A 15429-nucleotide genomic window follows, 5' to 3' on the forward strand; every position below is an offset into this window, starting at 1 on the left:
ATAAAGAATATTGTAAGGCAAATGTGTTCGATATTCACAAGCTTTGTTTTGATATTTCCCCCCCCTCAGTGGACTTCCACAAGCAGAGCTTTTAAAAACAAGTGTGAATGTGGCAGGCACACAGATAACAGAGGACAGACATCAGCAGCTGCCAATCAAGGAGGGCTGCTTCAGGTTGGCCCAGCAGGAGAGGTAATCCCATCCCAACATTCAGATCCAAGCAATGGTGAGGACAATACAGACAGCACTGCAGAGTTAATTAGACAGAAAGAACTGAAAAAGATTGCCATACTGGAGAAGAGGGTTCGAGAGGCTGAAATGAAAAGGCAGGCAAAAGTAGGACGGAAGGCTAAAAAGACAGAGAAGAAACGGAGGAAGAAAGAGATGAAGACCTCTGCTCAGATGGAAGATAGAGTGAAAGATGTCACATTGAGAGAGCATGCAGAACAGAATGAACTGAAGATAGCTGAGCAGGAGAAACAGAAAGGACTTGGCATCCTGCACAGGATGGGTTGGAACACCCACAAAAGAGGGACCAAATCGAACAAGACTGTAACCAGCCCATGAGCCTTAGCCTACATGATTGCATGATTTTGCTTCCTTAAAATTAATATAAAAAAACATGAACAGCAGCGTTGCTTTGACTTGTTTTATTGTGTGTAAATCCAAGTCCAACCAATGTAGAGATCCATGGCTAACGAGGAACCCCCCCCCCCATTTCATTATCCCATTAAATGATCTGCTTTTTTACATTAAAATAATTTACTGACACAAGTGAACACCTTTTTCAATATTTAGTTATTGCCCCTTTACACCTTGGTGAGGGGTGCACTTCAAACACAGGTGGAGACTCATAAATGCACATCTGGCAACCCAAGGACACACCTCATGACTGTGTTACAGGCAATTTCCTTTTTATGACTTCCTGCCAGTGATCACCATGAAGACTGCAGCAATAACAGTTTCCTTTCTTTATCTTTTCAAAGAACGTACTCATGTCAAGTTAAATGTCCATTTTTTATATTGTATGTATTCTAGTAGGCCTATCACATTCTTTATAAACAAAGACGTGGGCCTACATAAGATAAGGGCTTGTAAACCATCGAAACAATTGAACTATGTGAATGTCTTTCTAATTCTTGGAAGAAAGACCAATCAATCACTCATGTTGCCGCTCGCTGTAGCACCAGAAACATTTAGATTTGTAGTAGGTCCACTCCCAGTTTTGCTATTATATTTCCCCCTTTCTCCAGAAGTGACCCGACATAATTGACTTGGGGCATGGTAGCACCGTCTAATAAAATAGGTCTACAAGAAAAATAAGTGCAGCCTGCATCGTGGAGTTACAGAAGGTTACAGAAGTTTTAAAAGGCTAATTTCGTTTCCAAATTGAATGCTAATACATTATGATAAACAATTAATTCCTTCATCGAAAAATAGGCTACAGTTAATTGTTTAGCTTCAACACAATTAGGTTCGTTTAAGCTATTCGCTTACTGTTGAACAATTTACACTCTTGACCTATACTGCACATCCTGAAAGCAGCACCTTTTATTTTGAAACACTAACCACTGCATTGGGTTGTGTTGTTTGCCTTCACTGTACTAGTGGGCTTGCGACGGTGGCTTACAATAACAGTTTAGCTAGCTGGAGTATCAACTCTAACAAATTAAGTATGGAAACGACTTACTTGTAGATTTGAAATAATATTACGCTACAGCACGAAGAAACAAATGTAGAACACTCGGCGATGCTTGCTGTTTTTTAGTTGCATCTCTTAATATAGAGGTGGTTTTCATAAATCATGATGTCTACAAACTAGACAGCTAGCTAGCTTACACCAGCACAAGCTAGTTTGATGGAGTGTGAGCTAGTTGGGTCTAGGAAGCTACCCAACGAAAACGACTTGACAACTGAGAGGTCTAAACGCGTTTTACTGTCATTGAACAAGTATTTAATATGGTATTCAGATAACCTGAGTCCTACATCATCAAGGCAAGACTACGATTATTCAAATACACGGCTTTTTATCGTTGACGCTAACATAATTTCGCTAATATTCTCGTCGGTTTTGCTTAGCTAGCTAGCTAACTTGCTATCTGTTAGCTGGCTAGCATAACGTCCACAACCGATACCCGTTCTCCTGGAAATGGTGAGTAACGCTAGACATTCAAATCTTTGCATACATTATACTTGTTTATAACATCTCAATTTTGCAAACGTAAGATGACACTAACTGGAATGTATAGTACTGTATCGGTGCAAAATACTTACTAGGCTAAACATTAACCGATAAAGTGCATCTCGCTGAACTCAGCATTACAGAAGGTAATGTGAGCTAGCTATCTTTGTAACTTGCTTTAGCTATTTGCATTCCATCGATTGCGCGAGGCTAGCAAGACCACTTGTGACTGCTTGGAGGCCTTGAACGTATTGCTAATGCAGCTACCGACTACTGTAGTTATTGGATAATATCTGTTTTCCGGAATAACAACCACATGTCATCATCGTGTATCATATGGGATCATAAATATGGACAATAACTTACACTCTAAGTGTACAATTTCCACACTTAGTTAGCTTTGGCAGCCTTTTAAAATGCATGTTAGCCCAGGTGTAATAAGTCATTCTTTTCCTTAGACCAGTGGACGTTTTATGTGTCAAGCCTACTTATCATGACTGCATAGGATGTTCTTCGCTACTGACGTTAGGTGTTTCAGTTTGATATTAATTTCAGAGAGAATTGTGCCTGGCTATTCTGACATAGGTAATGATACACAGCCCGTTCCTTGGAATCTTGATACATTTGAAGTGTGTGAATTTATGTCAAGCAAAATGCTGGCGCAGGCCCAAATACGGTGTCTGAAGATGAGATCTCATGTTCACCCTCTACAGGTAGACGCTCTGATGTGCTCATGGAGAAGGCGGCCTTTGAGGGGTGGCTGGAATCAGTCTCCGCCGCCTACCTCACACTGAGCGACCAGCAGAGGAACCAGTCGCTGGACCGCCTCATCTCCCTGAGCGGCGCCACCCAGCTCCGCCACCTGTCCAATGGGCTGGAGACGCTGCTGAAGAGGGACTTCCTGCGCCTGCTGCCCTTGGAGCTGGCCTTCTACCTGCTGCGCTGGCTGGACCCCCAGACGCTGCTCACCTGCTGCCTGGTGTGCAAGCAGTGGAACAAGGTGATCAGCGCGTGCACGGAGGTGTGGCAGGGCGTGTGCCGCGACCTGGGCTGGCGCATCGACGACTCCATCCAGGACGCGCTGCACTGGAAGCGCATCTACCTGAAGGCCAAGCTGCGCATGAGGCAGCTGCAGGAGGAGGATGCCTTTGAGACGTCCTCGCTGATCGGCCACAGTGCGCGGGTCTACGCCCTCTACTACAAAGATGGTCTCCTTTGCACAGGTAGGAGCAACACCACAAGCAAAAGAAACATTACTATTGAATCATATATTTGGATAAGTTGTACTTTGTGAATACACAGCTATATGATGCAATTGGTTATTTAGTTACTTAATGTTACTGCCTCTTTAGTACATTTGTACAATGAATGTACATTTGATTTTTTGTTGTAGAGTGTTTGTGTAATTGGTCGTTTTAATGCTGATTGAGGCACATGCTTTTGGAAGCTTGTATGTGTAGTGACTGTTTGCCTGATGGTGCTTCAGGGACGGTGCTCCTTACCAGAATGTGTTACGATCTGCTGCAGGCTCAGATGACCTCTCTGCAAAGCTCTGGGATGTCCGCACTGGGCAGTGCATTTACGGGATCCAGACCCACACTTGCGCCACAGTCAAATTTGATGAGCAGAAGCTGGTGACCGGATCGTTCGACAACACCATTGCATGCTGGGAGTGGAGCACGGGTGCCAAAATTCAGCAGTTTCGCGGGCACACAGGGGCAGGTGGGTGTTGATCTCGCCTCTTGTTTAGTCTCAGCTACAGAAATGCAGGAAAACATCACAGAGGCAGTGAAGTCAGACTCCAGCTTTATTTAGACCAGCCTACTGTGTTTAGATGATAAGATCTGTGTTGAGATCAATGTTCAAGCACCTTTTCAGTGGGACTTCAGCTAATCCTATTTCAAGCTAGAATGGCACTCAGTAGAGTGTGCACATTACCTCTGCCAAGCCTCAACAGTGACCTTTAATGCTGTATCTTGCAAGTGAAAGTAAAGCTAATGTTCTGTTTTGCAACATTTGTGAAAGCAAAGCTACATTTGTGCAAGTGTGTGGGATGCACTCCAAAATGTAATGGCTTCTTCCTTGACCCACATTACACGTTTCAACCAACTTCCATGATAATTGGGCCTATGGTTTTTGTGTAATCCTGATTACAAACCAGAGACGACATTAGTTTTTGAACTGCTGCCTCTTCTGAGAATCTGCCTGACCATGTGCAACCTGCTGACCTTTCCCACAGGTCTGCAGAATTTGGGATTGACCTTTTGACCTTTCCGAGTTTCCATGGTGTTTCTGCTGCATCTTTGAACACGTTTAAATTATATCTGTGTGGTTATATAAATATTACATGTTGTCTTTTGATAAAGTTTTGTGCAACTGCTATTATTCTCTAAGATATGTATTGTGTGTGTGTGTGTGTGTGTGTGTGTGTGTGTGTGTGTGTATAGAAATGCCTTCAGGCTTTAGGTTCAACATACCACTAATCTTGCTTCATAGTATGCCCCCAGGTCTTTAAAGTGTGACAGTCTCAGTTACCAGCCAGAGTACTCAAACCACATTCATTGCTTCACAATAGTAATTATGGCAGAATGCAGATGTTAAATTGTATTAGGCTTTTATGTAAAAATAATGAGAGAAATCATATCCTGGGCTACAAAAATAGTTTTAGTTTTGTTTTGATTGTGGAGAACATAATTTCAGTTGCCTGCTGAACACATATTCTCAGGAGGGCAATTGTTATGTTTGAGTTAGAGAACCACCTACTCCCTCCTGACAGGAGTGGAAGAGGTGAGATGAGTCCTGCTGTGAGAGACGTGGGTGAGTGGAGAACGAAGCCTGCTGACGGTCCACTCTTCTCTCCCTCTCCGACCCCCCCCCCCCCCCTTGCCTATTTTCACTCTCCATTCACCCCCACGTCTCCCCTTCTCTCCCTGTCCCTGCTATCTCCTCTCTCCTTTCACTCCTGTTGCTCTCACCCCTTCCCCTTTGTCCCTCACCTCGTCCTCGTCCTCGTCCCTCTCTGTCTGTCTCTGACAGTGTTCAGTGTGGACTACAACGACGAGCTTGACACCCTGGTGAGTGGCTCGGCCGATTTCTCCGTGAAGGTGTGGGCGCTCTCAGCAGGGGCCTGTCTGAACACGTTCACTGGGCACACCGAGTGGGTCACCAAGGTAGGCACACCTTACCTGACATCTCCCATCTTTTGGCATACTTTGAGATGGCATGAAAGTGCTTGTGATGTTTTTCAGATGGTGGATGGCTAGTTTTCTATGAGGCCTGAATGTGAATGAGCATGTTGGTGTTTGTGTTTCCCTGCCCCTCAGGTTCTGCTTCAGAAGTGCGAAGTGGAGTCCATGATGCACAGTCCAGGAGATTACATCCTACTGAGCGCTGATAAGTACGAGATCAAGGTAAACATGGTTTTTACTTTCAGTTGATGTGTTGATATGCAATCTAGCCACAAGGGGTCTCTAGTGGCTTTTTTATACACTGGCTGGAGGCTCATCAGTGTTTCCTAATTGAGGAACAGGGCTTCGGTTGAGTGGGTCGGCTACAATGGCATTATTATGACCATGGCAGTGATAACGCAGTGAGGTCATATAGATTTTTTTATTTTTGCTTTTTCTTTGATATCTGGAAAAGTGGGGTACATGACACTTGGTGGGCATGTAGCACCACTATGTTGATAAGGAATAAGTCATTCCTTCATTTTTGTGGAATAACTTGAAAATCGTGCCCAAGATTATGAAACACACACACACACACACACACACACACACACAATGTCAGTGCTCACACTATGCAATCACACAAATGTGCACACTAACACATGCATACACACACAAACACACAGACACACATGCATGCACACAGGTACACACATACATGTGTATATACACAAATGCACACACACTGGCACACTAGGGTAAAAATCTAATGATGGATAGATAGATAGATAGATACTTTATTGATCCCCAAGGGGAAATTTTATATACATATAAGAAAACTCCACTGTACAATAGAGACAGTAGAAGATAAACATGATTCTAAAATACTAAATATACTATAAAAACTAAATCAAATATCAACAAAGTGTGCTTAAGGATGCTTAAGGATGATCAAGCATGACAGGGCAGGGACTGAGCCTGTATTTCAGAGTGCAGCTGATGAAGATCGCTTCCTTGTTGTCCCTGTCAAGGGTGCCATGGTCGTGGACAGACCCAAGCAAGATGCAATATACAGTAGAAAGGGTGCGGATAGTAATATGGACATATAAAAGAATCTTGACATACCACAAAGCAGTATGTAATATGACCGCCACATAATGGCAGAAGTATACTTGTACAATGCAGCTACAAACATGCATTTTGGGGTCACCAAAAAATATGGTCTGCATTGTTGTCTCATCAAAGTAGTGCACACAATATTGTGATCTATTAGAGAAAATGCAGTTTGTGGCTTTAGAACACATTTTTTGTTCAAAATTGGAACGGTTTGTAAAGTGTACCTGTGTACCTAAGCAAGACATTGAGCGGTTGCCGAAAGCCACTATTAATACATAACACTCACTCTGTATTTTGAGAAAGATGATCTTTTTGCAAGGGGGTAGCTCTATTGAGCTCAGCTGAGAGAAAATTGCACACTTGTAACGTCAGTGTAAGGCCACTGGCTTACAGTAGTTACTGTGAAAATGTCATCTTTAATACTGCAGTTGCTCCAAATAAGAGCATTAAACAGGGCTGCGTTCCCTCAGGTCTGGCCCATCGGCAGGGAGATCAACTGCGAGTGCTTGAAGACCCTGTCCGTGTCCGAGGACCGGAGCGTGGGCCTGCAGCCGCGTCTGCAGTTCGACGGCCGCTACATCATCTGCAGCTCGGACCTGGGTGTCTACCAGTGGGACTTTGCCAGCTTTGATATCATCAGGTAACCCTAGAGCCCGTCGCCATGACTGCCAGCCACGGCAGCCGTCTCGGCAGGTTCTTAGTTCCCTAGTGAGTAGCTTTTCTTCGGAGTGTTGGCATGGGCACAGCAAGCAGTGTGATTAAATGGAAGGACTAAATCATGTTGTCTTGTGTGTTCTCTTTACTTTACTCTAGTAAAACCGAGTGTAGATGGCTTGCTTTTTTAAATACCAAGCTCAGGTCGCAACCTACAGCAATCTGTCGCATATCTCAGCACTAACACCAAGTTTCCGATGTGTGTCTTTTCTCTCCCGCCGTGGTGCTCAGGGTTATCAAGACACAGGACTTTACCAACCTCTCCCTGCTGAGCTTCGGCGAGGTGTTTGCCCTGCTGTTCGACCACAGCTACCTGTACGTGATGGACCTGAGGACAGAGTCCGTCACGGGCCGCTGGCCGCTGCCGGCCTACCGCAAGTCCAAACGTGGCTCCAGCTTCCTGCCGGGCACCACCGCCTGGCTTAACGGACTGGACGGGCAGAATGACTCAGGCCTGGTGTTTGCCACCAGCATGCCCGACCATAGCATTCACCTGGTGCTGTGGAAGGAGAACGGATAGGGCCACGCGCAGCCTGGCTCAGACCGGAGCCAGGAGGAGGGAGGCAGCCCAAGGGTGCTCTTTGACTTCAAAACAAAACAAACAAACAATCGAGAAAAACAGCCAACTTAGATATTGCATGGACCAAAGTCTTCTTGTTTTTTGGGGTTTATTTTTTATTATAATTAATTATTTTGCTTTTAGGTTCTACAACTTTTTGACACACTTGCAGTTTCATACACTCACACATACATGCTCTCACAAACAAGACACGTGTACACACACACACACACACATATACACATGCATTCTGCTTTTAGAAAGTGTGAGTAGAGCGAACTGGAACCCAAGCTATGTCAGCACAAACTCGGTGGTGTGATGTGGCCACAGGATGTGGTTGGTGACTGAGGGCAGCAGTTGTGCTAGCTGTGCTGTCTAACCCCTGGCCCTCGGCCTGCACCGCCTTGGTCATAAGGGAATGAACTTGACACGAGGAAGCCCCTGAAGCCCCACCACCCACCCTCGCCTCTTGGAGTTTGTGCCAAGCTGTTGATTCACAGTACAGGAAGCCATCGCCATAATCACCTCATTACGCCACGTGTTTGACTCGTAATACTACTGGTGAGCAAATCCTGGAGGAGATGTTGCCTTAAAGTACCACGTTTCTAATTTTTTTTTTTTTTTTTGGTGGCTAAATGTCTTTTTTCGACAGATCCATCCATCCATTCATAACAGCACAGGTTAAAAAACTTCACATTAGAACCAGTTAACCACCACACACTGTTATAAACGTCAAGCATGGATAAATAAAAGTCCTTTGGGTCGGACAACATTTAGCTGTTCCTCTATTCTTCCTTTCACTCTATGTGAAGTAATCCTCATTTTCTTTTTTTTTTTTTAAAAGCATACTTTCAGAAAGCCACCGTGTGCATATTCGACAATGTATGGGGGTTTCTTAACATTTCTGGGTTGTTTTTTCTGTAGTCTTGTGCCTTTCTTACATAAACACACTTACTTTTCAAACATCTGAGCCATTTTAGTAAAGGTGCAATAATATGTAATGTACGTGAGCAGGAGGTGTACTCGTAACCCTGCTCTTCTCACACAAGTCCTATTACTAAACCTGTGTACACTACTATGTGTAGTCTTTTTTAATCATTTTAAAGTATTGTGAGCAACTACCACTACCTAAGCACTGCACAATTGGTTTAAGAACCGGCAGCACTGGTTTGGGCAGTTAGGTTATTTGGCTGAGGCTTTTTGCTTTGGCATCCCTTCTCTCCTCTATGTACCAGTAATTGGTTTGGAGTTAATCAGATCAGGTTAATTAGTGAAAGTTACGGCAGGTTTGAGGTCATGCCCGTGACATACACAGATATTGTATGTAACAAGTCTTCCACAAGAGTGGATAAGAAATGCAGGCATTAAACTGCTTAAACTGAAAAAAAAAAATGCATGTCATGAATTTACAGAATACTGTATGTGCACCTGGGGGGGGGATGGTTGAGTGAAGAGAGGAGCGAGTCAGGCACTGTTTTAAGCTTTTCTTCTACCATAGTGCACAATCAGACCACCCATCTCAAAGCGTGTGACTGGCTTGGCTAGATGTTAAAAAAGTCAAATATGCTGCCTTTAAAATAAATGAAAGTAGCTAACTCTTGCACAATCTCTTTGTTCCCCAATGCGTGTTTGCTTTAATAAATAACTAGGGAGGAATGTATGGGTTTTGTTTGTAGCAAAATGTGTTCAGCTTATGATCTCTTGATTATGATTTGGTGAGCTGACTGAATATGAAAGCATCTTGTAATTCATGGCACAGGTGTGCATACAGGACTGCATACTCACAGTTCTACAGGTCTATGTGGTGATGTGAGTATGCATAGACTGCATCATAGACATCAGGTCTTATAGCTAAGTGGCATTTAATACACAATTCAGTGTCATTTAAAGCTGATATACAGCAACATACTGTACTACAACCCCCAAATGAAGAGGCATTGAACAAAGTAAAATGGCAATACAAAGTGTTAGTTGAACACAAGTCACATGCATTGTCACGTTACTACATCATGTAGATATGTTTAGACAAAATATAAACAATTATATAAACACACATGTCCAAATATGAAGTAAAAAAAACTAAACAAAATACATTGGTAAATACACTTATATTTATATATCAGCAAGACTGTTTAGAGAAAAGTACAGTTTGGTGGTAATGGTGGTAGCTGATCCTAACCAATATGAATAAAACAAAAATAAACTTTCTGGCACTGCTGTCATACTTAGTAGGACACTCTGTAATGGCAGGTTTCCCTTGGAGAATAAGTTAGCTTTACTTAAATGTAAGTTAATCAGGGCCTGCACAGACCATTTTTGCACATTTTTGATGCCTTTTTCATTGAGACAGGACGTCACATTTCAGGGGCAATTCATGAAATTAACTAAATATACTGTGTCAATCGTGCTATTGCTTATTGGGATATGTGTCTGTAGAGGAAATATTTAGTATTTACGGTCAATAATGCAGGAGACTATCTGCTAATGCCAGCAATAAACTTACAGACCTCTATCAGGAAAAACATAACTTAAAAGCAACTTGTGATGTGAGAAAGTTTAAGCTGTGTGATGTGTTTTGTAGAGGCAATCCAAAACTACAGCAGTCTATTGATCCGGTTTTGTGAAAGATCTGGTTATTGAAGTTCTCAGTGTATCACACCTTACAAAGAGGAGGGCATTTTGTGTGTGTATGTATCGATGCTTGCAAGGATGTGTCTATCCTAACGGTGTCTGTGCAAATGCCTACACTTTGTACAGCTTCCACAAAAAGCATTATTTTTCAAGCCTGTTCATGTGGCACGCCACTATTTATATATAAAAAAAAAAAACATTGAATCACAGAGGAGTGGTTACAATGATATAAAAATAAATAAAAACACAACCTAAACCCATACATTCAGAACACACCGTTAAAGAGTTATTCTGATTGTCTCAAATTAGCCTTGAAACACTTAATGGAAGGCCGCTTTGACACCATGCATAGCACAATGGCAATTTTTTTACTTCATTTGGATTTTAATCAGTCAATCAGCAAGTTAGCCCATTTACAATATTACAGGCAATTTAGATACATTTTTTCTTCAATGCTAGATTGCCAGTTCCATGAAGACTTAAAGAGAGCCTTCACTAACTAAACTATTCCATTATTCTTCATTGAGATTTTTTTTTTATCTTCCTTACATTTAAGGTGAACAACTAATGTAGCTTAACAAAATTTCCAAAAGCACATTCCAGTGATATGAAACAAAATCACTTTGTAACACTGCTACTGCATTCATTAATAAGCTCACAATGGAAACAAACAACAAAAAGTAGCTTAATAAACTTGTGGTACCGATCTCACTGACAGTTTCTTCACAGTAACAGCTTGGTTTGCATCAGTTCTAGTAATGGCTTACTGGATTGATGACTTTTCTTTAGTTGACAAACTTGTTTTGTCCTGGCCCAAAATGTGACACTATGTTCACAGCTGTACAGAACTTGCACCACCATACTGGCAGTACTGAATGTTGTAAAGTAAAACCAATACACTGTTTTCTTAATGTGTGGTATAACAGACACCTTGACGTGTGACTGTCCCAAACAAATTCATTTTTTCTTAGGTAATCTTTACTTTGTGGAACCAGGACTGGTGCATTTGTGGAGCTAAATGAACATTTATTGCTCTCGTCCTGTTTTACATGCCTGTACTGGAGAATGCAGAGTTGACATTGATGTGAATGTCCAGTTTTAAGGCTATAATGGAGAGAGCAAACCATTTTGTAACACAAGACTGTCTATGTCTTAGTGCATGTAATAACTACATAATTATTGAGCAAATTCAAGTTTCATGTCCCAATTGTCATGTGCAGACAGTTCATATGACTCTTACATGTGAGATGATGAGCGGAAATTTCAAGTTTTTCCAAGAATGGATTTACGTTTTTTCCTTAAGTATTTTCCTAAGTACCTCCAGATTTACAAATAAATATTGTGCAGGTGAATCTGTTGGATCAGCATTAGACTATTAAAATAGTCTAGTAAAATACAACCAGGGGTGCGACTCCATTTTATCCAATACCAGACTTTTGGCAGACGTCCTCTCAACTAACACTGAACAAATGTCTTCCCTAGTTATAGCTTATGCATCACATCCAACTATACTTCTAGGCAACCCAACATGGGCTATACAGTAGCACGTGCTCATTCACATTTTGCAGTAGAGGCATGTACACGCAGACGTCTTCGCTCACATACACATATACACAACGGCACAAAGCGTCCATATAAGGCTGGGGGGAGGGGGAGGGGGATTGGGGTGGGCTAAGATAAGAGGTGTGTGTTCAGGACTTGTCCTCTAATGACGGGGAGACCTTCAGCATGTATCGCAAGCACAGCAGCAGCAGCGGCGGTGGCGGCAGTAGCAGCCAATACCAAGAGCCGGTCTGTCCATCTCTGCTTGCTGCCAGCACACACACACACACACACACACACACACACACACACACACACACACACACACACACACACACACACACACACACACACACACACACACACACACACACACACACACACACACACACACACACACACACACACACACACACACACACACACATCCATCTGTGCTCCTCTCTGACCCATCCGCCTGGGTGTCCACGCGTGTCCGTCGTCATCAAAGAGCTTTGGCACTGATGTGCCCCCGAAAGACAGAGAAGGGGGCTTTTATTTGGAGAGAGGAACGGGTGAAGGGTGGGGGGGGGGGGGGGGCCTTCCTTTTCACTCAAAGGACATGAGATTGGCTGGTGTCTGGAGAAGAGATCAGATATTATTTTAATTTCACAGACAAAAACACATCATTACATTTCAATATATTTTTTATTACATATTATATAATATATATCTGTTGTTATAGATCACTATTACAGAAAATGAAGAGAAAGTAAGACAATGAGATTCAGTGCATGTGATGATGAGAAAGCGTCCTCTCTGAGGTACCTTGGGTCTGTTGCTCCTGCTTGCCTCTTCCAGGCTTTTGTGCCAGAGGATGGCCGAGAACCTGGAACTCGTCTGGAACTTGTAAACATTCCCTTCGGAGAGAGAGGAAAGACTGATTTAGTGTTTAGAGGGCAAAAGGGAAGCCCGCTCCCTCTCTGTTCCCGTCTTTTTTTTCCTGTTTGAGTTCTGCTGTTCGGTTTGACCCTCTGGGTTAACAAGGGGAACCTCTGACAATGATGTCATTTTGTTTTTATATGGTGGGGGAGAGAGAGAGAGAGAGAGAGAGTAGGCTTCGCTGCGCTGCTGACTATGCGTTCGGACCGGTCCGGGCCTCACCTTTGTCTGGGTCGTTCAACTGGAAGATGTTGGGCCTTGCCGGGTTGTCTGGCAGAACCGCCATCCAGCCAATTACGGACATCGTTTTACAGGGAGCAGATTTGTACTGCAGAAGAGGCCCAGATGAGCCAACATGACATCAGTCAAATAAGCACAATAACAGACCTACACATGCAGGGTTAGTGAGCGAGGGCTTGTAGCGAGCCTCTCTGCACATTTCACACGTTAAATGGCATGTTATTAGTGTCTCCTTCTGTTTACCTCATGAATGAGGGATCCAGAAGTGTCGTTTTGTTTGAAAACGAATCTGATTGCAATAAATGCTTATTGCATGCGCGCATGCATCAAACCCACAGACGAGAGCCAGAGCTACTCACATGCTTTCTCTCCGAGGCCCGCAGCGCTTTGGTCCCGTAGAGGCTCAGGGTCGAGCCGGAGAGAGACACCCAGTACCGTGTCCATGACGACAGCTATACATCAGGGTTTAGACAATAATATTATCAGTCAGTTTACCTTAGACGTAATGAGATCACCATGCAGAACTGAGACTGGATCAGGGCCAAAATGGTCATGTAAGCTTTAACACATGAGGATTTTCTCATGGAAAAATGGGGGTCAATGTGCAAAGGCTCTAGTACCACACAGTTTGCTCACAAAATGCACGCAATTCATACCTTGATACCTTTGCTATCTTGTGGTATGCATTTATTGCATTCTGCAATTTAACACAGCTTTTAAGCATTGACCTCCCAGACGATCACCAAAAGGTGTCTTAACCTCCGTTTCATTGCTGTAGGTCCGTTCGGCGTCACATAAAAGTTAACGAGCTGCGGCGCTCACCCTGGGCTTCTTGCCCCTCTTCAGCATGGTCTTCCGTCTCAGGGGACCCTCCATGGTGACGCTCCCCGCCTCTGAGGCTCCGCACACAGCGTCCAGTGGCGAGGGGCTAGTGGGAGGATTGGGAAACCAAAAGGGCTGTCGATTAAGAACGCTCGGTCAGTTTTAGACATAAGGGTGCTGAGGATGATTGAGCTGATGAACGAACGTCAAGCCAAAAGCTGACGCGTGTCTTAATGTGAAGGTATCTATGTATGTGTGTGTGGGCAATGCCAAAGAACATGTATTCATCGTTACTCTACGGTGTCGTACAGGCTTCTAGTACATTAGGAAAAAGGGGAAATGGTCATCCAGGCTGGATAAAAGGAGACTAGGCTAGTGATCAGATGTTGGATGGTGGGGCTCCCTGAGGTCAGACCAGAGGGAGCACTTGCTGACGGGGTGCGGGAGATGGAGGACAGCAGCAGGCAGGGTGGAGGCTGGAGGGGGTGGGCAGTGTAGCTATGTGTCTTCCTTTGGGAAGTGCTGGCGGTTGTGCATTTTTGTGAGTCATATACCTTGTGCCAAAATGACAAGTGGTTTTAAATGGTGATGGAGAAATCAAGCCTGCGTTCTCGATCAGAGTGAGATCTTTTTAGGTCACCGAGTACTGAAGGCCAAAACCCTCATAGGTGCGTCGTTCACCAAATTCACGTCAACCCCACCACCACCACCACACAGCAAGATCTAGAAAATGTCCTGCAAAACTCATTCAGAGCAATAGACAAAAGATTTGTGCCGGTGCATGAGAATGCCAGGATCACCAATCAGAGAAGATCCAAACCAACTACTGGGAAACAAGGGAGACATCGAGAAGCAAACCAAAGAGTGATAAGAGGAGGGAGAGCGAGAGAGACAGAGGGCATGCACGTATGGCTGACTGTGACCCCCAGCCCCAGGATGAGTGACCTACTGCATGACCTTTGACCCACCACCTGGAGGAGCACTGTACCTGTAGATATAACTGCAGCTCTTGGGGGGAAGGCGTGGGGGGACCCTCCAGTTGGGGCCTAGTGTGGCGTACATGCGCCCCCTGTTCACACACGGTTGGTCAAAGTCAGTCTAACCCCCTAACAGCCGACTGAGCTCATCAATAGGACCATGATCACACATATTTCACTTCCTATTTCATCCTTTGGGTAATTGTTGTCGATAACACAAACATGAAGAACACCAACCATTCGTTTCTGGGATACTGATTTTAAAAAAATAACAATAAATAATACAACATTGGCACATCGGATATAAGACAACAGATCAAGCTCACAACATTCACACAACAAAAAAACGCAGACAGCTAAACATGAAAGATGTCAGCACCTCACCTTTCTACTCCTGATGACAAGTCTTCATAGAAGGAGCTTTCACTGCTGTCTGCTGAGGGTTTAGACAGAGAGGAATGACACCCCAGAAAGCTTCTTAAAGGGCCAACACACAAGACTCTGACTAACTGTGGTGGAAGAACTATACAATTTTCTAATTTAAGAAACATACAATTA

The 15429-nt window shown here is 43.7% G+C and overlaps 2 protein-coding genes across 8 annotated transcripts in view; one reads left to right on the plus strand and one right to left on the minus strand.

Annotated features, from left to right (window-relative positions):
- The first annotated feature begins 1617 nt into the window (after positions 1–1617).
- fbxw2 (F-box and WD repeat domain containing 2) lies at positions 1618–9338 on the plus strand. The gene is made up of 7 exons (XM_076283655.1): positions 1618–2152; positions 2896–3405; positions 3710–3904; positions 5219–5352; positions 5506–5592; positions 6936–7105; positions 7411–9338. The coding sequence occupies exons 2-7, from the start codon at positions 2916–2918 to the stop codon at positions 7697–7699; spliced, it is 1365 nt and encodes a 454-aa protein (XP_076139770.1). The 5' UTR covers positions 1618–2152; positions 2896–2915; the 3' UTR covers positions 7700–9338.
- A 1018-nt stretch (positions 9339–10356) lies between these two features.
- LOC143122780 (ras-specific guanine nucleotide-releasing factor RalGPS1-like) overlaps positions 10357–15429 on the minus strand; it is a 75923-nt gene continuing 70850 nt past the window's right edge. For 3 of the 7 annotated variants that reach the window (XM_076283648.1, XM_076283649.1, XM_076283650.1), the window contains 7 exons: positions 15256–15307; positions 14883–14963; positions 13895–14000; positions 13432–13524; positions 13055–13160; positions 12719–12810; positions 10357–12529 (listed from right to left, as the gene is read on the minus strand). In XM_076283648.1, the coding sequence (XP_076139763.1) occupies positions 12500–12529; positions 12719–12810; positions 13055–13160; positions 13432–13524; positions 13895–14000; positions 14883–14963; positions 15256–15307 (560 nt within the window). In that variant the 3' untranslated portion in view covers positions 10357–12499. Of the gene's footprint in view, positions 12530–12718; positions 12811–13054; positions 13161–13431; positions 13525–13894; positions 14001–14882; positions 15308–15429 lie in introns of those variants that run through there. The other 4 variants (XM_076283651.1, XM_076283653.1, XM_076283652.1 and 1 more) reach the window with 4 other exon arrangements.

Source organism: Alosa pseudoharengus, unplaced genomic scaffold (assembly GCF_046254945.1).
Source record: "Alosa pseudoharengus isolate Yale_2024_CS ecotype anadromous, Long Island Sound unplaced genomic scaffold, YU_APseudo_1.1 YU_APseudo_1.1_scf_14, whole genome shotgun sequence".
NCBI lineage: Eukaryota > Metazoa > Chordata > Actinopteri > Clupeiformes > Clupeidae > Alosa > Alosa pseudoharengus.